Source organism: Cydia pomonella, chromosome 26, assembly GCF_033807575.1.
Source record: "Cydia pomonella isolate Wapato2018A chromosome 26, ilCydPomo1, whole genome shotgun sequence".
In the NCBI taxonomy this organism is placed as follows: domain Eukaryota; kingdom Metazoa; phylum Arthropoda; class Insecta; order Lepidoptera; family Tortricidae; genus Cydia; species Cydia pomonella.
In genome coordinates this window covers 11097820-11121754 of record NC_084728.1, presented here as the reverse complement: position 1 = coordinate 11121754, position 23935 = coordinate 11097820, and the positions used below count along the sequence as shown (strand labels likewise).

Here is a 23935-nt window from a genome sequence, read left to right as displayed (position 1 = left end):
AGTGAGAACAGAGAATAGTAAAAAGTTATTGGACGGTCTGGTTTTATAAAGAGGTTTATTGCACAGGCTAAAATTAAGCTGCTTTATAAATAAGTGTGGTTAAAATTCTTAGCATTCGTCATGCGATGTACTACGCTCAGATCCAAAGCCGTGATGTAGTTTGGACTTTAATTATATACTTTATTCGTTAATTAGCTATCCAATACTTGTACATTGTGTCCTTAGGCTCTTATACTTTATCTACGTGAATTCTACGGAAACTAATTTTTTTCGTAAATCGTTCAAATTTTAATTTTCCTTGCAATGATCTGTGGTGGTCGGAACTGTTTGGTTAAACCTGGCCCTAAACCTTCACAGTCAGTCGTGCTGACAGATCGTAAGTTGACAATCTGCCACCGGTGACAGTCTGCCAGCCCCGAGCAGCATGCGGCGCCCCAGGCCTCCCAGCTCTTCACACGGCTCTTAATTCAATACAACAATGTAAGTACTAGTGTATCTGTGAGCTGTAGACCTCGCGAACCCTTCAGACTCCACCATTTTGAAAGTTTTTCAAAAAAACAAACGATGTAATCGAATTTCCTTAAACCTTACAAAATTTCATGACAATCGGTTGAGATGAGAAATGCGACTTGTATTAGAGGAGAACAGCTAGACAGACATAGGTAGGTAATACGAAAGCATTTTGCCTAAGCTGAAACTGAGATGCTTCACGCTCCCTTGAACGATCAGTTTCACATAATATTACTAGGTAGGTAATTTAGTGATAATTTATATAACATAAATGCAATCTTGGTGTTTATCCCAGTCGCGAACACATATGATACAAAGATATGTAACATTAAAAATGGTGATGGCAATTGCTCTTTAGTCTTATGAAATGGATCTATTGCGTTGAACATAGTTAATATACCAATATGTGTAGTTATCGTGGCAAGATTTTAGAATTGATCATTTCATGATGTGCCAATCATTTCATGAAATGATCCATTGGCCACATCATGAAAAAGTCAAACCTAATCGGACTATATCATGAAGTGATCAATTCTAAAATGAGCATTTCAGGAATTATCTTTTTAGTAATTTAGGATATAAGTTGATTCAATAAAACTTGGCATGGATTTTGTATGACCATTTGGACAGTTCAGTTCAAATCTTGCGCCAACTCCAAGGGTTCATTTAATGAACGCTTTATGTCACAAACACAAACATCACTCAAACGCCACGCTCCCGGGCGCAAGAGAGCTAATGTAAACCTTAATTGAAAGTGTAAAGGTTAATATGACAGCGTCCGCCATAACACCTATAGTTGTCCTTGGCGCTGTGGGCACGATAAGTTACGACGACTTCTTGGCGTTCAAAAGGCTAAGAAAGCGCGCGAACTCGAATATATACGAGTTTAGTTATTAGTTTGACCCAGGACTGTCTTATTTTAAACATAGACGGAAATAATCACACTGTCTTTGTCTTACGCTAGCACCCAAAAGTACTTGGGTTTCCTGGTTCTAATTGACTGACAAGTTGTGTTTGCCAGACTATACATTGCGGACTATTGAGGTTACAACCAATTCAGCCGACCGATCAAATCCTGCAAAGTAATGAAACTTGCAAGCGAGTTCTCGCATCGCCTAATTATAAAGCACTTATGAATCTAAATCTACCCAGACTCGAGTTTGGCTTTTTTGACAGCGTTCGTGACATGCACGTGTGACACGTCACCATGACGGGCTCATCCTCGTGGTCCGAGGACGCTCCGGGCGCCGACATCCTGGACCTGGACCGCTACATGCGTGGAACTCGGCCCGCGCGCCGTCCGCAGAGGAACATGTGAGTTCTATTAGGTACCTTGTTGATAGAGTTCGTGACATGCTCGTTTGATTTCACCATGACGGCTTCATCGTTGTGGTCGGAGGACCCTCCGGGCGCTGACATCCTGGACCTGGACCGCTACAGTATGCGCGGTACCCGACCCGCGCGCCGTCCGCTTAGGATCATGTGGGTTTTAGCACCTTGTTGACAGCGTTAGTGACATACTCGAGTGACGTCACCATGACGGGCTCTTCCTCGTGGTCGGAAGACGCTCCGGGCCCCGACATCCTGGACCTGGGCCACTACATACGTGGAACTCAGCCCGCGCGCCGTCCGCAGAGGAACATGTGGGTTCTATTACCTTGTTGACAGAGTTCGTGACATGCTCGTGTTACTTCACCATGACGCTCTCATCGTCGTGGTCGGAGGACCCATTGAGCACCGACACATCCTGGAACTGGACCGCTACATGCGCGGTACGCGGCCCGTCCGCAGAGGAACATGTAGGTTATGTCGTAAATGGTGACCCGTAGCAAAAAATGTTTTGGTACATAATAACATAATAAGTAATTTAATTACATACATTTTTGTATAAAAAGATCTTGTACAATTATTCGCTTGGATCAATATTTTTTTTTAGTTTATTCAGAAATATCAAATAAATATATATAATATTTATAGAATATTCAATGAAATATGGATGGATGAAGATGGACATTAAAAAATAACTTTCTTTGGGTTTGGGGCGCGATGCGGCTGCCGCAAAGCAAGAATTGCTGTGGAACTGTGTCTTGGATTGGGTGACAATGACAATACAATATTCGTATGCTGCCTACAATACGGCCACATCTGGAATAAGTATTACCTAGTTGGTGTAAAGAAAAGTACAATCAGCAAAATAAGCTTGTGTTAAAATAGAATTTTACGACTAAAACTTATTTCATCACGGTTGCAGAAGCAGCTCTGGGCTGGTGGTTGACGCGGGCGCGGTGGGGCGGCCCGCCAGCCCGCCCGGGGACTCCAGCTCGGGCTCCGAGGCCTCCGAGCCGTCCGAGCCGTCCGGGCCATCCGGGCCGTCGGACAAGCGCTTCTCGCACGACTCCGGCCTGTCCGACACCAGCTACCGACGGGCTAGCCGCCAGCAAAGGTAGATCTATTCTTATGTCCCAGAAACCCAGCCTTTACTTCGTCCGCGTGTAAGTCGTTAAACTGCCACACCCAGCCGGGAAACTCGAGAGACTAACGCACTTATTTTTCAGAAATTTTGAGCCTGTTTAGATTCAGGCTTTGTCTACGGATCCGTCTTTTAGTATGGAAGAAATCCTTATGGTCGTGGAATATCTGAATTTATTGAGGGACCATGATTCAGGCTCTGCAAAGTCTGCAATTCAATATAAATTCTAACCATGCTAGCTAAATTGCTAGATTGTCTTCTATTATTGGGCAATGAATCAACGGACAAAGTCACTTTTGTTTATAAATTACTAAACATTTAATTAGCTTACCCACATTGCTACTAACAGTTACTAAGCTAACAATTTTTTGGACCATTTGATGTATTCAATAAATACATTTTAATTGAAATAGTCAAGTCAAGTCAAAATATTCTTTATTCAAATAGGCCTAGCAACAAGCACTTTTAAATCGTCAAATTTTACAAATATCATCTTAATCTAAATATCAGAGCAATTTATTGATGCAGTTATTATTGTTCTAAAAAAAACATTGTACTATTATAGATATGGTAAACTTAATAATAAGAATTTCACAAAAGGAAACATCAAAATTGTATAAAAATACTAGTCTAGAACCTTTCTAGAATAAAATCTAAATGTCAAATAATACGGTATATATATACATTGAATTATCAATTTCATCATTAATAACATAACAATAAATAATTCATTCTTTACAATCACACTTAATCCCACGGTGTTTCATCATTCATGTAGTCTTGTGTGCTATAATAGGCTTTAGAGATAAGCTTACGTTTTACATAATTTTTAAATTTACTAACAGACAATTCAGTTATAATATTAGGAAGTTTATTGTAAAATCTTACACAATTACCCATGAATGATTTCTTAATTTTATGGAGCCTAGTGAAGGGTACTGCGAGCTTATGCTTATTTCTAGTATTAATATTATGTATTTCACAGTTTTTCTTAAAAATGTCAATGTTTTTATGTACATGCAGAATATTCTCATAAATATATTGACAGTGCACTGTCATTATGTTAATGTCCTTAAACTTATCTCTAAGTGTGTCTCTATGGTACATTTTATATATTGCACGAATAGCCCTCTTCTGCAGAACAAAAATGGTATTTATCTCTGAAGCACTGCCCCATAGTAAAATACCATATGACATAATGCTATGAAAGTAACTAAAGTAAACTAATCGAGCTGTTTTCACGTCTGTTAACTGACGGATCTTGCTCACTGCAAAAGCTGCAGAACTCAGTCTATTCGAGAGATTAGCAATATGGGGACCCCATTGTAGTTTAGAATCTAAAGTTATACCAAGAAAATATGAAATTGCTCCTGTGCCTTACACTAGTTTGCTCCCATACAGACGACATAGAGCAGACACTGTCAGCAAGAACGACACCGAGGTGCCGCGGCGGAGCAACAAGAGCGGCGGCGGAGCAATTCGGCGAGGCAAGAGCGGCGAGGCTCGACGAGGCAACAGCGGCGAGGCGCGGCAAGCCAAGAGCGGCCAGGCGCGGCGAAGCAACAGCGGCGAGGCGAGGCGAGGCAAGAGCGGCGAGGCACGACGAGGCAAGAGCGGCAGCGAGGCGCGCCGCTCGTCAGAGTCCAGGAGTAGCTTCCGCGAGTCGTTGGAGCGTGCGTTGCGCGATCAGCAGGCAAGTTTTTTTAATAAATGTGCTTTTAAGGGTTCCGTAGCCAAATAACGGTACCCTTATGGATTCGTCATGTCCGTCTGTCTGTCCGTTTATGTCACAGCCACTTTTTTCCGAAACTATAAAAACTATACTGTTCAAACTTGGTAAGTAGATGTATTCTATGAACCGCATTAAGATTTTCACACAAAAATAGAAAAAAAAACAATACATTTTGGGGGTTCCCCATACTTAGAACTGAAACTCAAAATTCTAAACTGATTAGTTTGCGCGAGAGATACTTGCAAAGTGGTAAAATGTGTACCCCCCCCCCCCCCCCCCCCCCTCTGTAACTTCTAAAATAACAGCATGATAAAACTAAAAAAATATATATGATATGTATACCATGCAAACTTCCACCGAAAATTGGTTTGAACGAGATCTAGTAAGTAGTTTTTTTAATACGTCATAAATGGTACGGAACCCGTCATGGGCGAGTCCGACTCGCACTTGGACGCTTTTTTTACCTGATATAACTGAAGAGGAAAATCAATAATTTTCCGTGTAAGAGTGTATAAGCAGGTAGGTACCCATTATCCATTTATTTGTGACCCAACTGGTTCTTTAGCGCAATAGTTTGTGCAGTGAAACCAGTGGTAATAGTTTTTGGGATCGATAGATCTGATATTACAAGTCGTAACTTACGAGTATTTTTATAGATAAGATTACAATTATTACAAATGACAAAATTTGGCTATTCTTCATTTAGGCGCAGATAGCTCGCGTCGCGCAAATGTGCGAGCTACAAGCCCGCTCGGGGGCCAGCGAGCGACGCAGCGAGCGACGTAGCGAGCGCAGCGAGCGCCGCAAAGGACGGCCCAGCGAGCGCGAGCGACGCACCGATAAGCGGAACGAGCGAGGCGAACGCCGCGGACAAGAGAGCGGGCGGACGTCGAGCGAGTCCACCGAGTTCTCGTCGTCTAGTAGCAGCGTCGATGCGCTGAAACGACGGGTAGTTTTATACAAACCATTCCAATGTACACAGACAACAGAATGACATATGATAGTTATCATGCATTTCGCTCATACGAGGGTTGATAGAAAAATTCGCGGCCTGGTCAATTAAAAAAAAAAAAATTCTTTTTTCTGCCGCCATTTTGAACTGTCATTCTTCAACTGTCTTCCCGCGAAATTTCAATTGGCGTCTATATTTAAAAGCAATTTTACGGCATATTTAAAGTTACGTGTCGGTAGATATCGTGAAAATGGAGAAATAAGAGCAGCGTGCTGTGATTAAATACCTGTATAAAAAAAGATTGACACCGAAGCAAATTTATGATGATATGCAAAGTACATTAGGGCAATCCTGTCCATCATATACGATGGAAAAAATGGGCAGCTGAATTCAAGCGTGGACGTGATAGTATCGCAGATGACCCTCGTCCCGGGAGGCCAACAACGGTGACTAACACGGACAATGTGGCAATTATATGTGAAATGTTAATGAAAGACCGGCGATTAAAGGTGCGGGAAATAGCTGACATCGTAGGCATCTCTTATGAAAGAACTCAAAATATTATAGTCAACGAATTAGGTTTTTCCAAGGTGTCGGCGAGATGAGTCCCGAGGATTCTTTCAGTGGAACAAAAAATCGCTCGCCGTACTAATTCACGTGAATGTCTAGACCTGTATGAAGCCAATACTCAAGACTTTTTGGACAGAATTGTAACTATGGACGAGACGTGGGTCCACTACTATACACCAGAGACCAAACAGCAATCGAAGCAGTGGGTTCGTCCTGGATCTCCGCCTCCCAAAAAAGCTAAAGCAATTTTGTCGGCCAATAAAGTCATCGCATCTGTTTTCTGGGATGCAAAGGGAATAATAATGGTTGACTATCTCCAGAGAGGAAAAAATATAAATTCCGACTATTACGCAGATTACGCGAGGCTCTGAAGATAAAAAGACCTGGAATGTTGACAAAGAAAGTTATCTTCCACCAGGACAATGCACGTGTTCACACGTCACTAAAATCGATGGCGGAGATTGCCAAATGTGGGTTTGAATTATTGCCCCACCCACCCTATTCACCCGATTTAGCACCATCGGACTTTCATCTGTTCCCCAATTAAAAAAAAAAACATATGGGTGGTATGAAATTTTCAAGCAACGCCGAGGTCCAAGCTGAGGTGGATGCCTATTTTGAAGGTCTCGAGGAAAGCTTCTTCAAAAGTGGTGTAATGGCTCTGGAATCCAGATGGAACAAGTGCATTCAACTCGACGGGGGGACTATGTAGAAAAATCAAAATAAATTAAAAAACCTCGGTTTTGTTTTTAATATTCAGGCCGCGAATTTTTCAATCCACCCTCGTACTTTTCCGTTAAAAAAAAACACAATAATACTTTCTGCCTAGAACGCTCATTGTTTGAGCTCGGTCTGCGAGGTTCGAGGGGCTTGAGCTTTCAATAGGCCCGAGTTTTTAAAGCTTGAGCTCTATATGAAGCCTTAAAGACTTACTCTTAAGAGCTCATAAAAAAACTTGAGTCTTAAAGGTTCTGAATCGTTTTCGAGCTTAAACCTTCAACGCTTCAAAGCTTGAACCTTCAAGGTTTGAGAGTCTTTAAGGTGTCAAAGTCTTCAAGACTAGTCTTTTAACAACACGTTAATACTATAATATAATTGCGAACCTACTTGTTAATTATAATTTATCACACTTTAAGTTAAAGTAGGTAATACGAAGGTGTATTGCAGACTTCGGAGTGCAGAACATACAAGATCATAATGTCGAAGCTGGACGAACTGAACCGCCTGTTCGTGGCCCGCCGCTCGCCGGGCGCCGCCGGCGCGCTGGCGCCCGGCGCCCTGGGCACCGCCTCGCTGGCGACCGGCGCCCTGGGCACCGCCTCGCTGGCGCCCGGCGCCCGGGGCACCGCCCGCGGGGACTCCTCGGTCACAGTGTCGGACAAGGTTGTGGGCACTGACTCTCCGCAACACGGGGTACGGACTTCTGAACTTCATTTTCACATAGGTACAGGCATCATGGGTTGACTTTTATACCATTGGAAATGGTAAGTCATAATGAGAAGGCACTTTTTCTCCAAGTATGATTTAGGTAACAGTTTTATGCATTACTAGAACTCAATTTTATAAAGTAACAAGTTTACAGGTGTAAGGCTAAAATTACAATTATATTTCGTCATATAATTTTTCAGATATTTTATATTTACCATGTAGGTAGTTTCCCTATTGTACAGGTAGCATCGCTCACATTTAAGATGAACTATTTTGATTAAAACTGCGATAGCAACTTCCGGCTACTTATTTTGTGTTACGGAGCCTAGGGAGGCTTTCTGTTCATTCGATTTTAGATGGCCCAACATATAAAATATATTTGAATTTCTAATCCAATAATATCTGACAAAATGAATTATCAGGAATTATGTAGTAGAGAGTTTATTATAGAGAAAACTGTGCTCAAAGCAGGCAAATTATAATTTTTTGCTTCACGGAAAATGTATTGAATCCTGTAACACCACATTCAGAGTTAGGTCATACCCTACTCATAGTGTTGTGTTCCTGCCGGTGAGTATAAGGTTGCCAGAGCTGCTAGGGTCGGCAACGCGCATGTAACTCCTCTGGAGTTGCAGGCGTACATAGGCTACGGAGACTGCTTACCATCAGGCGGGCCGTATGCTTGTATGCCACCGACGTAGTATAAAAAAGGTGGAAAATCATGAATCGCTTCTTTCAAAATCTGTTTTCAAAAAAATGCAAAGAGATTGCTAAATAATGTTCTTATAAAATACAGACGAAACGTTAACGGAATCAGAGTAGGTATAATATTATTCTTTTAGAAATTTAGGACATTTTAAGTCAATGTACAGTATAAGCTGCAGAGATAACCGACCCCCCCCCCTACTTATTTATTTATTTATTTATTTATGTTCAGGAGAACCAACAGCTTTAAACTTACAATAGGATAACAAGATTAATACAGAGAGCCAATTACAGGAACTCACATGTAATTACAAAGTATATTAAAAAAAAAATGCTAACACTGACGCACACACACATGCGTACAAAGTGAGAAAAAAACAAAAACACAATTGAAAATGAAAATACATAGAAGCCATTAAAATAGACCCTAGGTTCGGAAACACTTAGTTCATTAGCGCCCAGAATAATTGAGGTCTCAAAGTTCGAAGGAAAAAAGAACATACAGTAAAATATATCAGATGTTAATGCTACTTCTGCATATAAACTTGTTTACAGGGGGACTCAGTTAATTTTATTTCTGCCGCTTACTGTAACTTCCGAGTCTTCTCTTTCTGTGCTGTGGCAATTTGTCTCGCACGCGTTGCGTATCCTTGGTATTGATTATGTATATACGTGATAAAAGTTTGACGTTTAAAATAACACTTGCGCGGCTGTGCTATAAAAATCGCTGCAGAGTTAACTTGGTCTGAGTCTACATAATATCAGACTAAATCAAAAGTACACATAATATACACGTGTGGTGTGACAGGCGCGGCAGAAGACGGAGACCGACCACAACCGCACCATCATAGTCGCCGCGGCCGCCGTCGATATCCCACCTACGCCGCGGATCAACGTCGTCACCGAGAGGTAACTGACGAACCGTGTAGGACTTGAGGTCTAGATCCAGAGGCGGCGACGTGGGCCACCGCCTGCGGCCTCGCACCTCAAATAAGTATATCTCGGACACAACGTAAACATGTTCGTTATTTCTTGCGCCACCAGAGGGCCTCATAAAATTACACATATCATAAAATCATCACATAACATTTTGGTCTTGCCCCGCCACTGTCTAGATAACCGCACCGTCATCGACGCCGCCGCCGAGGATCAACGTCGTCACCGAGAGGTCTAGCATCCACAACTAGAATAACTTTAGAAGCCTGACCCCACTTGTATTGTGCCGCGAGCGACTCAACTGTACAGCGCGCAGTTTGACGTTACCTCAAATACTCTAATACCAAATCACAACTTTTATTGGTTATGCACAAGTTATTTTAATGGCGGGAAATTTTGGATAATTTTCAAAGCTGCGGGGGGTATACTTATGGAGAATCGGCGACGATATCGTCCACGATCTATCGTTACCATCCACGAGTACGTATACCAGTGGTAATCTCATATATTTTGGACCACTGCTTTGTCGTGACGATAATCGTTACCGTGTACCATCACCATAAAGCTAGCTAGCTTTAGCGATAACACCGCCGACTGCGAAAGCGACATCCCTCACTAGCGTCTCCCGAGCGTCGGCGTCTAGTCAACTCTATGACTGCTGCTCGACGCAACGTTGGCGCAACTGAGCAGCGACGCCATTTTCCACAGCGCTGACTAGATGCTGACGCGCTAGTGTATGTGTGTGGGGAGGGCGGGTGTGCAAAATGCAAAACACCGCGCATTGTATCGATCTTTAATTATACTTAGCCTTAAATTGAATTTGTACTTAACGTGTCGGCAGCGTGGTGCGCGACGAGCGAGACAGCAAACCGGCGAGCGAGAAGGGGATGCCCGGGCGGTTCCACCTCGACGATCCCGTGCGGGTGAGTGCTCCGAGCATCCCGGACACAGGTGCGAAAGAGACGTCGGCGAGCGAGCGGGACAGCGAACCGGCGAGCGAGAAGGGCATGCCTGGGCGGTTCCACCTCGACGATCCCGTGCGGGTGAGTGCTCCAAGCATTCCGGACACAGGTGCGAGAGAGATGTCGGCGAGCGAGTGGGAAAGCGAACCGGCGAGCAAGAATAACACCTCGTATAGTAACGATCTTTAACAGTTTTGGATGATTCACGGTTAGTTTCACTAGCATTACGGTTACAGACGGTTAGTTTTCAGTTACCCGTGAACAAGATGTTCCATCTGTACGCCTTAGGTACCGCTGGAGAGACGAAGTGCAAAAAGATGGCAAAAAGACCTTAGCAAACTCGGCGCCGTCGACTGGACAAAAACGGCTTTGGACAGAGAAGCATGGCGGTCTTCTGTCGGAGGCCAAGATCCACTTTGGGTCGCTGCGTCACACCCATAGACCAACCCCTAGGCGGTTTTCTGTGGCCTCACCAGTAAGTATACTTACTTATAAGTGAACAAGATGCATGTAACTGCGTCGAAATATCGGGAGCTCGAAAACTAAACTAAAGGTAATCACGGTCCGTGTCCGGCAATATAAGTCTAGATTATCATCTTGGTTAGGCCCTCTATAGGTACCCGACCCGTGATTACTATTCATCTATAGGATGCCTTATGTATATTTCCAGTTGTACCAGCAAGCGAAACGCCTCGAAGCCCGCGTAACGCGCCGCTCGAGTTCGGACTCCCCGGACTCGGGCAGAGACTCAAGCTCTAAAGGCTCGAGTCAAGGCTCGGGCAAAGGCTCCAGATCGCCGTCGCTGTGCGCGCTGTGCCGTTGCTATTGGTTGGTCGCGCGTCGCTATGTCGCGCAGCTCAATCCGGTGCGCGAGTGAACTTAATTTTATTGTAATGTCCTGTGTTGTACCTTTGTAAAGTAAATTAAATTGATTTCACACTAGTCTTTGAACAGTTTGATTAAATATTACTGCGTATAAAGAAAAGTACTAAAGAGACCGTGCGCGTTCGAGGGTGTGCCATCTTTTGGGCTGAATCGGAACAATAAACATGTAAATTTACACGTCACGTGTTTTCTTGTGCATAGTAGGTTCTGCCATCTTATGGGCTACATTGGAACAATAAACATCACATTTACGCCTCGCGCCAAAAATCTGACGGCTCCTGTGCAGTGTGCTGCCTCCTATAGTTCATGCACGCTCTCTATATTTAATTATCTAACTCTTACTCAATATTACATTGCCGATCGCCGCAAGCCAACAATAATATTATTCTTTTTTGGTCGACAGAATATAAAATTGTATATAGTTAATTGGTTATTGTCAGGTTAGGTTGCAAATTATTGAAATTATCAATTTATCATATACCATTGAATATGGTCACATGATATAACTACAGACTGATATGTCATCAGCGAAGAGTAAACAATGGTGTCTTGTAGCCGAACTGAACCCGGGACCATCAGCTTCGTAGGCAGGGTCACTACCCACTAGGCTAAACCGGTCGTCAAATGTTAGAATACATTAAAGCTTATTAAATTCTACACGAAAAAGTGCTATATCTTTGCGAAAAAATGCATCGTGTTATAGAAAATAGTTGCTGAATCTAGGTTTAGCACTCATACACTTCTACATATTTGCTTCTCATAATGGCGCCTAATCCTCGTGGTCCCCAAAGCTCGAATTTTAAGGAACGTTAATTAACATGGATCCCAGAGATTGTATGTGTCAAATTTGATTACTGTCACTATTGTTTAAACCCCAATTAAGACCTAAAATATTTTTTTGCAATCACAATATTTAGCCCTAAATATTTTTCTTCCGTTCATTTTAGTTTTGAGTTGCATAGCACTCGTGTACCGAAGATAATTTCTGCCGAATGTCTATCTGTAGCAACAAACAATTTTTTCTCAAATGTTTGTGCTGTTTAAAACACGTTGTTTGCTCGATTAATTTCGAGAAACAGTGACAGTGCAGTGCAAATTTTGCTGCTCCTGACTTATTTATGTGGGGCTATCTAAACTTATGTATCTATGCTGACGAGCTGATGAAATTAAAATAGTTAAAACCGACTCTCCCACACAAAAATACTAAGATAACGCCGAAAATGAGCGAAAATATGCTGAAAATTGCGATTATAAGGGCTGAAATTTGCCTGCTGTTAGTGGTGGAGATATATCAGACATTATGTTCCGCATGTATTTGCCAACCCTGAACAATATATTTTTAAATCAATTCTTAATAATATTTGAACTTAATATGGTTAAAATTTAAAAACAAAAAGTATACTTCTTATTTGCCCACCCTGTACTATGTATTATTATTATTTGGAGCCTGTCGTGTCCCACTGCTGGGCAAAGGCCTCACCCCAATCTCTCCACTGATCTCTGTCCAGTGCTATGTCTGGCCACTCCTTCAAGCAGGAGTCCATTTCATCCCGCCAGCGCCGGTGAGGTCTGCCAGATCCCCGATTCGAGTTTTCGGGCTCCCACTCTGTAGTGACTTTGCCCCACAACTCATTCGGCATTCGGCAGACGTGACCAGCCCAATGTATATAGGTAATTAATTATACACAGTGTTTTTTTAAACTCCGTTAACTTCAGGGTATGGCTAAGTACATTTAAGGAAACTGAATGCCATTGTTAATTTTATAACACTTTTTGTGTTTTTTATAACACTTTTTTATAACAATTTTATAACAATATCGTTGCTGTAACACGGGCATTATGTTTAAATCCACCAAACAATTGAAAACTATGATATATCAATAACATTTCAAATATCGATTGTCTGAGATGGTGCTTGCCTTTATTAGCAAAATAAACGCTAAGGTAAGTGTACACAGTCGTAGGGGCCTTATCAGATATCGATTATCTCCACAATGGAGTTAATTAGAATACCGGTTTCTTTGTGAAAGTTACTTAATTTAAGCTCAGGAATACACCCTTGATATTAAGGGACTTTAAAAAAAAATACCGTGTATTCTTTGAGAAAGTTACTTAATTTAAGCTCAGGAAGGCACCCTTGAAATTCAACTATTTCCTCGACTTAAAAAAAACCGTGTAAATATACATAAGGTATAATATATAAAATAAAATAAAGCCACAGAGTTTTTCAGATCCATTTTTAATGTTAATATTTATTGAGCAATCAGTGTAGTAGTGTGTGTAGTGTTATATACAGATACCTACATATATGGTCCTTACCAGTGTTGGCCGAACGTTAATGCAAGTGACCAATAGCCATTAAAAAAAAAAGTGACCGTCCGTTACGGGCTACGTTACGGTTCAATTTGTATTGGTCATTTGCACGTTCGGCCAACACTGGTCCTTACTGGGTCACAATAAAATAAAGTAAAACTATTCTAAAAATGCACGGAATATTTGTATCGTCCATCAATTTCATAATAGTTGGATCCAGATTTCAAACTAAGTACCAATAATAGACATTTAATCGATTGTTAGTGTTTGAATATGGAGACTCGGCTGGCGGAAAAATATTACGAGTGAAGAGGAAAGGAGGCCTTCTGCATACAATAGTAGTCCCCTTTTCCTCTCTGGATGTTGACACTATGAAAAACGTTTTTACATAATTTGATGTATGTTAACCATAGCTATGCCTCTTTCTTTTCTTTCGATTTATTGATTATTATAAGAATAAGAAGCGAAATACACATGTTTAAATGCTGATAACTCTTATAATCATTAAAAATTCAAAACAATCAAACCAATGGGCACAGCTAAGGTTGATATAATTATTAAATATTTTTATTAAAGTTGTTAACATCGCTCGAAATATGCCGCCATACCTTTGGCTTATGCTCGAGTAGATGGCACCACTTTGCAGTAAATTAATATGTAGTTACTGCAAATATGCTCAGCTCGGCATTAGAGTCTGACCACGCTAAGTTTTCATGCAAAGTGCTATTACTGCCGAGGTGGTGCAAATTTAGCGTGGTCAGAGACACATTTCTGTACAAAATGATGACGATTTTTTTTGTCAAGTTCAAATAAAAAATTAGTATTCACTTTAGTACAAAAATATAAACTCCGCAAAACATACAGATCTGCGTTGCGGAAAGTTTAAAAAGTTCTTGGAAATTTCAGGAAAAATTGCAAATGTTTTGGAAACTTGAAATTTATTTATTACAGAAATAAGTAAGCATAGAAACTTCACTCCACACATAAGTTTTCTTGCCAAAACACTTATTATTTTCGTAGTCGACATCTAACGTCAAGTAGCAGATCTATCAGTACCGCTACTTGTCACTAGATGTCAGAAGTGTCGAGACTGTCAACAAGTGTATTGCTCAACAATGTGCAACTAATATTACAAGCAGGATTTGAAAATAGAGTTCCTGTTAATCCGGTTATAATATTAGCTGAAAAATTGTTCAGCATTAGACTTATCGCTCGTTGCGACATCTATTGTCAAGTAGCAGTACTGATAAATCCGCTACTTGACGCTAGATGTCGACTATGACAATAATAAGCGTTTTTTTAAGAAAATTTATGTATGGAGTGAAAACTTTATGCTTGCTTATTTGTCTATGGTATGATAGACGATATTTCGATACAATTTTACGTTTGGAGGTATCAAATGATAGAACCAATGATTGATAATGAAAAGTACCAGTAATTGGTACATGTTTTTGTTAGGCACGGTCACGTCTGAAAATATCGATACGGACAAAGTGCCAAAAATATATATACACTACCCTAATATTTGGGCCATAAATTCGTGTGTACATATTTTTGGCACTTCAATCGTATCGATGTTCTCAGACGTGACTGTACCACTGCTATACATCGTATTTTTATTGAATTCCGTTAACTTCGAGGTATCGGTTTGTATGTTTAAGGAAATTAAATGACAGATTTAATTGTCAAAAAAAAATTTTTTTTTTGTTGTTTTTCAACTATTTGAATTTGTTTTAAAGTAATTAAATGTTGCATATAGCGTTGTTGTCACACGGGCATTACATTGAACTCAACCAAACAATTGACAACTGTGACATGTCAATGTCATTTCGAACAACGATTGTCCGAGATAGTTACGTTTAGTAGCAAATGTATGAACTACTACTAAACACTAATCAATAATGTAAACAGGCCCTAAGGCAAGTGCTACACACTCGTAAGGGCCTTATAAGATAAAACATAATTATAGTATATATTCGAAATGGAGTTAATTAGAATACCGGTGTCTGAGAAAGTTACTTAATTTAAGCTCAGGGATGCACCCTTGAAATTAACGAAAAAAATAAACACGGTGTATAAGATCAAAGGTGCCCACTATAGGTGGGGGTGCCATTAATTATAGTACAACTGCCATATGCATAAAGTAATACAGTTAGACCGAGCTCAAATGGCGATTTGAATATCACAGACTGTGCAAGTGTTAATTTTAACTGCTATCAAAGTCGTTGGCAACTTAGCTCGGTCTATCTCTAGTGGGAATATTAGGCATCTATTTTCCCTTTATAACTAAGACACAATAACGATCCGTAAACTATATTTGTATATAATAAAAAAACTTAATACTAACATTTTGAAAACAGTTAGGAACCAACGTTTTGAGTAAAGCACATTATTATAACACTTAAGGTCACTTAAGGCATTGTCATACGGCATTTTTCCAAGCGCCTGAGATGAGGTTGTACGTTTCGTTTTTATTTTCGTCCTATACAATAAACAGGGTACTTAGGAAAACCAAAACAATTGTTAGATTTACCGCAAAAAGTCGTTGGAACTATCTTGAAGGTCCAACGGATTATCGACTGCATGATATATCTTTGAATTAAAAAATTTAATGAAAAGTTAAGTAATAAACCTAACCAATTGCGATTCTAGCGAAATAATGGTACTTTTGCTATAAAATTCCATTTCGGGAGAAATTTTTTTTCACTAACTAAATTTACTTTAATTTTAATTTTGAAATTCGTTTATTTTGAGTAACATAATGACTCATACATATTGATTTGGAACACTACACTATAAATACACATGCATTAATACAATAAAATAAAATAAACGTTTTTTAACGCATCAGCGGTTAACACATTGAGAGTTATCATCTATATCTCAATGTGTTAACCGCAGTGCTGCTGGGCGCATATTGATGTTGATCGCTTCAGCATAATATATTTAAGTACAGGTATATAGGTTTAAGTATAGGTTTCGATTTAAAAAAATGTTGTATTGCAAATTTAGAAAAAAAGGAAAATCTATAAACCTACATTTTCATATCATTTTCATAAAATATTTTGAAATGGAAAAGTTTTCTCTTTTATATGGACGACCCGTGGTATGACTTCCCTCTTAAGTACGCTGCGAATTGGATAGGACGAAAACAACGAAACACTATAATATACAATTTTTTTGTATTTCACATTTAGCTAGAGCTAGACCAAGCTGATGAGAAGAAGTTAGCATCGATTTTGATAGCCCAGCCTGTGCAAGTGTTAAGTAAATGTCATAATTTCATAGAAATTTGACGTTTAAAATAACACTTGCACTGTCTGGGCTTTCAAAATGCCTGGCAAGTGATCGTGAGTCAGCACGTGCGATGAGTGAGTCAGCACGTGTGACGAGTGAGTCAGCACGTGTGACGAGTGAGTCAGCACGTGTGACGAGTGAGTCAGCACGTGTGACGAGTGAGTCAGCACGTGTGACGAGTGAGTCAGCACGTGTGACGAGTGAGTCAGCACGTGTGACGAGTGAGTCAGCACGTGTGACGAGTGAGTCAGCACGCGGTGGCGCCGGCCCGGCGGGGGCGGGGGCCGGGGCGGCTGGCGCCCGCGCGCGCCGCGAGCCGCCCCCGGCCGCGCCCGACCTCACTTTGCCCCTGAAATTTTAAAGTCAAAAAATAAAAAAGTAGTAATAGTAAGCAGGCCTCGAGGGCTTTTTCATGTCAATACCAAAGATAATTTGAAATAAAGGCGGACTGTAAAAGTTAACTTTGTAGTCACAGTAAATTTACTGCCATCTTTCGACACATCATTAAAACTTTTAGAACGCCATCTGACTTTGATCCTTATTCTTTCATTGATATGTGTTATTTTTTTTATATATTAAAAAGTGGTGCCATCTAATAGATCAAAGGCCAAAGGTATGGCGGCATCGTTTCGAGCGATGGCGCCATAACCTTTAGCCGTTGCCCGGTAAGATGGCGCCACTTTTAGATATTTAACAAATTTAACACATATCAGTGAAAGAATAAGGATCAAAGTTCAATAGTGTTCTAAAAGTTTTAATCATGTGTCGAAAGATGGCAGTAAATTTACTGAAGCTACAAAATTTTCTTTTTCAATCCACCTCTATACCACTCTTTGCTAAGAAGGAAAGTGGGGACCAAGTTGTTATGGAGAAGTGGTCGTCTACTTTCCTCTTAAGCTTTCATATCAAAAGTCCATATTATACCTGTCCAGCTTGCCCCGTCTGCCCCTTCAGGTCCGGCGTGTTCCGGAACGAGCCGGCCACGAGGGGGTCGTTGAAGCGCGGGGGAGGGGGGCACGAGGAGGGACCGGGCTCCCGGACTGGGACGGCGTCGTAAGTAGGTGCTTCTTTTGAGGATATCTGTTGGGTGAAACGAGTAATTTAGCAGAGATACATGGCGAAACTTAAGAGGGAAGAATAGCTTTGCGATCCAAGCGAAGTAACGGTATTATTTCTATGAAATTCCATTTTGGGGGAAGTTAATCTTAACGAGTCACTTTGATTTTGAGGTCGATGATTTTATTTTTTATAACATTGAATATTTGCTGTATGGTGGCGGTGGGTCGCTAGAGTTTAAGGACATATATCACAGGCTTGTCAAAAATATCATTAAAATAAGACTAGACGAGTGGATGCTGTTCCCATTTTGATGTCCCATTTTCCAGTTTTTGATTGTTGTTAGAAAAAAACGGTTGAAGGTATAACATCGTGCTCTCACACTGTAGGGGTACGATGAGACTGTATGCACATTTACAGCTGTGAGTACCTGTTGCCGGCGGTGTGTCTCGTGCAGTACTTTACGGAGGGCAGCAGTTTGCGAGTCACGGCTCCGTCAGTGCCCTCACACTGTGGGGGTACGATGAGACTGTATGCACATTTACAGCTGTGAGTACCTGTTGCCAGCGGTGTGTCTCGTGCAGTACTTTACGGAGGGCAGCAGTTTGCGAGTCACGGCTCCGTCAGTGCCCTCACACTGTGGGAGTACGATGAGACTGTATGCACATTTACAGCTGTGAGTACCTGTTGCCGGCGGTGTGTCTCGTGCAGTACTTCACGGAGGGCAGCAATTTGCGAGTCACGGCTCCGTCAGTGCCCTCACACTGTGGGGGTACGATGAGACTGTATGCACATTTACAGCTGTGAGTACCTGTTGCCAGCGGTGTGTCTCGTGCAGTACTTTACGGAGGGCAGCAGTTTGCGAGTCACGGCTCCGTCAGTGCCCTCACACTGTGGGGGTACGATGAGACTGTATGCACATTTACAGCTGTGAGTACCTGTTGCCGGCGGTGTGTCTCGTGCAGTACTTCACGGAGGGCAGCAATTTGCGAGTCACGGCTCCGTCGGTGCCCTCACACTGTGGGGGCACGATGAGTGCAGTATGATAAGGTGGGTAAGTTTACCTGTTGCCGGCGGTGTGTCTCATGCAGTAGTTCACGGAGGGCAGCTGAATGTCGAGCCACGGCGGCGGCTAGCGCTGGCCCTGTTAATGCGGTCGCTGGCTCCGGGCCTGCAAAGTTATAAGTCGGTAAGGATACAACAATCATATTCAAATGAAAGCTGTTTAATATTTATCATTCCTAATCATCACCTAAAACCATAATGTACCTACCATCTTATGTATACTACCTACTCATACTAACCCTTACATGCAAAGCAATGAAAAATGATAATTAACGAGCCGTGAATGTTCGCTGCTGGCCACCGAACATCGCTGTAATCTACAGATGACTCACCGAGTAGTTCGATTTGTGTAGAATGCGGGGCGAGCGAGCCGCGAATGTGCGCTGTTCGCCACCGAACATAGCTGTAATCTACAGATGACTCACCGAGCAGCAAGTCGATCTGAGTAGAATGCGGGACGAGTGCGGCGCCGCGAATGAATTCGCTGCTCGCCACCGATGGCACGCTGTCGCAGCGGGACAACAAGATCTAACACAAAAAAATTATTCAATAACTTTAAATTTGGGAGCGAATTTCCTTATTTCATATTAACACAAGAGTCATAATGACTACCCTGTATGGTATGAGCTCTGATGCATAGGTTTTCGTCTAGTCAGCGCATATTCGTAGGCTCTTCTACTTGTGTATGATATAGTGTCAATGACAGGCGATGGTTCGGGCACGAGCGTTACATTTGATGCTCGTAGTGCCGTCCACAGAATTCCTGTTACATAAGTTACATTACACGTTACACCCGTCTGGACCCGGCTTTACATACCACATTTTCTTTCTTCTTTTCTTCACATGTGATCTGAGGCTTCCTTATTTACCTACTGGACGAGGTGTGTACTATTTTTCTGTTCGCCGGAGCCTAAAAGCAGCAACTTTGACGCTTTTTGACTCACCAGGTCTTGCCGCCAGTCGCCGTCCACGGCGTCCTCCCCGCCCGGCCCGCCGCCCGCACACAGCGCCGCTGCCTCTGAACACAACACGAGGGTGGATTAAACCACTAATTCACGAGGGACCACTTTATTAATTTGATAATTTAACGAAATCAACTAAAACTAGCACTTATTCCTACTAAATAAGATTCAATTCACCGTACCTGCCTGCCACTCCGGGTCGCTCCACGCCGCGCCCTCGCCCGCGCACCACTCGCGGTCGTCCCACTCCTTGCCCACGTTCAACACATCGTGCTGGGGCACAAATGCCTCACTTTGCCCTCTATGGGGCACATCGAACTCCTGGTAGCAGGAGTTATAGTAGAACACACTTGCATACTTTGGGTCGAATTCTGCGTGTTTTGTGTAATATGTTGGGTAATTTGAATTATAAGTAGGGTAGTGTTGAAAGTTTTGATTTGAGTATAAATCTTGCTGTATGCTATTGTAGTTGTTATCAAAAATAGGACAATTATCATCATGAACGAGGTTTTCTTGAGGGTATGTTGGACAATCAATGCCTTGATTTTGTAAAGGATATATTGGATCATGTGTAAGGCAATCGCGAGTGGGGCACGGCGGATCAAACGAGGGGCATGATGGATCAAACGCGGGGCATAATGGATCAAAGGTGGGGCATGGTGGATCATGGGTCGGGGGTTCAGGGTTCCAGAGGCGATGGCGCTCCGCCCAGCGTTGGATGGACCAGCGCGGCGAATAGAGGCCCCAGGGGGGCTCCAATTGAGATGAGGGCTTTCCTGTGGAGATAATAAATTAATGTTTTATTAAGCAGAATTGTGTGTGAACGAGTACAATGTAGTAAATAGGATAAAAAGGCAAAATGTGTAAATTTTTTCTGAACTCCTCCATAATATTATTGTTAGAAGGCGGCTTCGTCATCATTTATTGTTCTTTTTAGGGTTCCGTGACCAAAGGGCCAAACGGGACCCTATTACTAAGACTCCGCTGTGCGTCCGTCCGTGTGTCACCAGGCTGTATCTCATATACTGTGATAGTTAGCCAGTTGAAATTTCTACAGATTATGTATTTCTGTTGCCGCTATAACAACAAATACTAAAAACAGAATAAAATAAATATTTCTTTCCAATCTCGAGATTCTCATCCAATCACCGAAGTTAAGCAAAGTCGGGCGGGGTCAGTACTTGGATGGGTGACCGTTTTTATAGATAATGGTACGGAACCCTTCCTGTGCGAGTCGGACTTGGCCGTTTTATTTATTTAAGATGGAATGTTAAAATGTACCCTCTATAAGAACGAAAAACATTAATTAATAAAATTACTTCCACCACTAAAGTATACCTGTCTCAGTCTCAAGGACATCCTTCAAGACATCCTGGCCCTCCACCACTGGCTCATCTGACTCCGAGGCTGTCCCGGTCTCCGCCTCTACAAATGCTTCATCCAGGTTTTGTTGTTCCTCAAGCTCCGTTGCCACTGGCTCTGGCTCCACCTCCTTGGGGGCTGGTGCTATGTTGTAGGTCTGGTTGAGTTTTCCACTGAAATGGGGTTGGTGATTGTCTGAGGATTTAGTTAGTTTGTGCTTCTGGGCATTTTCCGCAAGTCAACATCTATTTTGACGACCGGTTTGGCCTAGTGGATGGGTAGTGAACCTGACTACGAAGCTGATGGTCCCGGGTTCAAATCCTGGTAAGGGCATTTATTTGTCTGGTGAGCATGGATATTTGTTCCTGAGTCATGTCATGGGTGTTTTATATGTATTTAAGTATTTATAAATATTTATATATTATATATATCGTTGTCTAAGTACCCTCAACACAAGCCTTTTTGAGCTTACTGTGGGACTTAGTCAATTTGTGTAATAATGTCCTATAATATTTTTTTTTTTTTTTGCGTGAAACAAGGTAACACTACTCTAACCACCCCAGCTCCTCCATGAAGCCTAGCAATATTTTCAGGTTGCTGACTGCCTCCCTTAGTGTGCACGGAGTCCATAGGTGTTTGCTGCTGTTATTTTTCTACCTGTTTGCAGTCTAAAAGAATGTGTTTTGTTGTTTCCTTTTCTCCCATGCACGATCTGCACATGGGGCTGTCTATTTTACCCATAGTGTGTAGGTGTTTGTTTAGTGTGTTATGTCCTGTCAGAGGTTTTATAGATGGAGTCAGCATACGTCAGAGGTCAACAAACCGCGTCACTTTGGAGGTACAATAGCAGCTCTTAGCATCACCCATAAAATTAGCCCTTAAGAGTTCTTACACCACTAATAACAACATTTGCAGATCTTTAAGATTCCTTAAACTGGTGATTTCTACTGCAATTAACTCTTCTTTTCTAAAGTTTGCCGACCAGTGGACTAGGTTTCCATTGTTTCTACGAGATTTGGCTTAAGAGTCTGCAGCAAGCTCGGTAGTGACTAGCTTGTATAGTTCGCTTCGGTAGTGACTAGCTAGATTGCTCTGAAACTTTAAACTTTAAAAAATACAGAGAATTTAAGTTTTTCATAAAACTTGTATTTGCTCTATTTCATTTGTTTTATAAACTAGAGCTATATAAACTAATTACAGGATTAGATATAACTCTTGTCATTGTATGTGCAAAGTTTTATTACAATCCAACATGTAGTTTTAAAATGAGAATGAAACTCCATTTGTACATGAAGACGAAATTTGGCTGAGCTTGCTGCAGACTCATAAAGGGCCATTGGTCAGATACCATTAAGCTAAATAATATAAAACAAGAAGGGACACCAACATTCTTGGTAGGCTTGACAGGGGACATGATGGGCACTCTGTAAAAAACCATGGCCAGCAAACTCAATTATGTACATTAATCTAATTTTAAATATATTCACATTTAAAGACTGTAATTACTTATTTGTTCTCAGAACAGGCGTAGCCTTTCAAGTGCTCCCAACAGATAAAATCAATATTCCAGCAACTCAACAACAACAAATGACTTGTCTCTTAAAGGGATATAAGGCTTAACACTATTCAATTTTATCAATAAGATGGCAATATTTATTAGGGGAATATAAAATCCACGAGCAAGCAGTAATATGTAACATATGTATGATGGCAAGTGGTAAGTGTACACAGTAGCATATGGATGTTTGTAGCTCTAGGGGTGTCTAGACTGTTGAGGGGTTATGTTTCAGTTCATGTCCTACATGTGTTGTAGGTGCATGTGCGTTATATTCGTTCGTGAAGATAACTAGTTGGCACAATCTAGTATGAAAGTATGTTACGCCGCATTTCATAACCAAAGTTTATGCTATACTTGTATTAGTAATTTGACTTATTGACTTGACCTCAGTCGTTAGCACTTACTTGGTACTTTTAGTACGTCTCTTGGAATCCTTCGCTTTACGTTCCTGGGAGCAAAACTTCCAGTTTTTCTGTTTTCTGTAAAATTCCAGTTTGCATATAGCCACCAACTCGGTTTTGGGAGGCTTTTTCGAGGCCATTTTATGAAAAAAGAACTCTTGGAGTTTTAACAGAACACGCTAGAACTAGATGTCTTATTAAAAGTTGTGGGTTACGACACTTTTCGTTTAAATTTTGTTTATTTTTGCCGGTAGATTTTTTCATTTATTGACAGTACTGAATCGAACCACAGATAATAAAAATTGGCATGATAAATACAAAGGTGACGTTCAAAAAATAATAATACACGAAATCCTTGTTTAACAAATTCTTATTTGTGAAAAAAAAATCTAAATTTGATTATCAACCTTAAAAGAGAGGCAGATATAATTTGATTTACATTTTTCGCGATAGGCCCTCAGGTACATAAAGATTTGATTTTAGACTCGCTGTTTGAACTGGTGCTGATATTCCGTGAAACAGAAAACGATTATCAGGCCCGACGACATCGGGACTGGGCTATATTCGCGAAAATCGAAGTTTGTCAATTGCGGGCATTTATCTCTGTCACTCTAATTACGTCTTAGTGAGAGTAAAAGAGAAAGGTCCCCGCAATTTGTGATTTTCGGTTTTCGCGGACCCTCTGATTTCGGGCCCGATATCGGGAAGTGTGGATGTAATTGGCGCTTTAGAACTATCCTATTTTTTTATCTGACAATACTTAACTTCCAC

At 41.4% G+C, this 23935-nt stretch overlaps 3 protein-coding genes across 3 annotated transcripts; 2 read left to right on the top strand and 1 right to left on the bottom strand.

Moving 5' to 3' along the window:
* Positions 1–406: 406 nt before the first annotated feature.
* Positions 407–5227, top strand: LOC133531868 (serine/arginine repetitive matrix protein 2-like). Its single transcript, XM_061870264.1, has 5 exons — positions 407–480; positions 1687–1824; positions 2762–2953; positions 4382–4673; positions 5219–5227. The coding sequence occupies exons 2-5, from the start codon at positions 1718–1720 to the stop codon at positions 5225–5227; spliced, it is 600 nt and encodes a 199-aa protein (XP_061726248.1). The 5' UTR covers positions 407–480; positions 1687–1717.
* Positions 5058–11207, top strand: LOC133531867 (uncharacterized). The gene is made up of 5 exons (XM_061870263.1): positions 5058–5661; positions 7402–7647; positions 9176–9276; positions 10145–10346; positions 10936–11207. The coding sequence occupies exons 1-5, from the start codon at positions 5443–5445 to the stop codon at positions 11140–11142; spliced, it is 975 nt and encodes a 324-aa protein (XP_061726247.1). The 5' UTR covers positions 5058–5442; the 3' UTR covers positions 11143–11207.
* Positions 11208–15190: 3983 nt separating this feature from the next.
* Positions 15191–23685, bottom strand: LOC133532281 (uncharacterized). The gene is made up of 8 exons (XM_061870878.1): positions 23168–23685; positions 21182–21378; positions 20026–20619; positions 19826–19899; positions 19307–19409; positions 18881–18987; positions 17685–17840; positions 15191–17109 (listed from the first exon to the last, which is right to left on the bottom strand). The coding sequence occupies exons 1-8, from the start codon at positions 23302–23304 to the stop codon at positions 17008–17010; spliced, it is 1470 nt and encodes a 489-aa protein (XP_061726862.1). The 5' UTR covers positions 23305–23685; the 3' UTR covers positions 15191–17007.
* Positions 23686–23935: the final 250 nt, after the last annotated feature.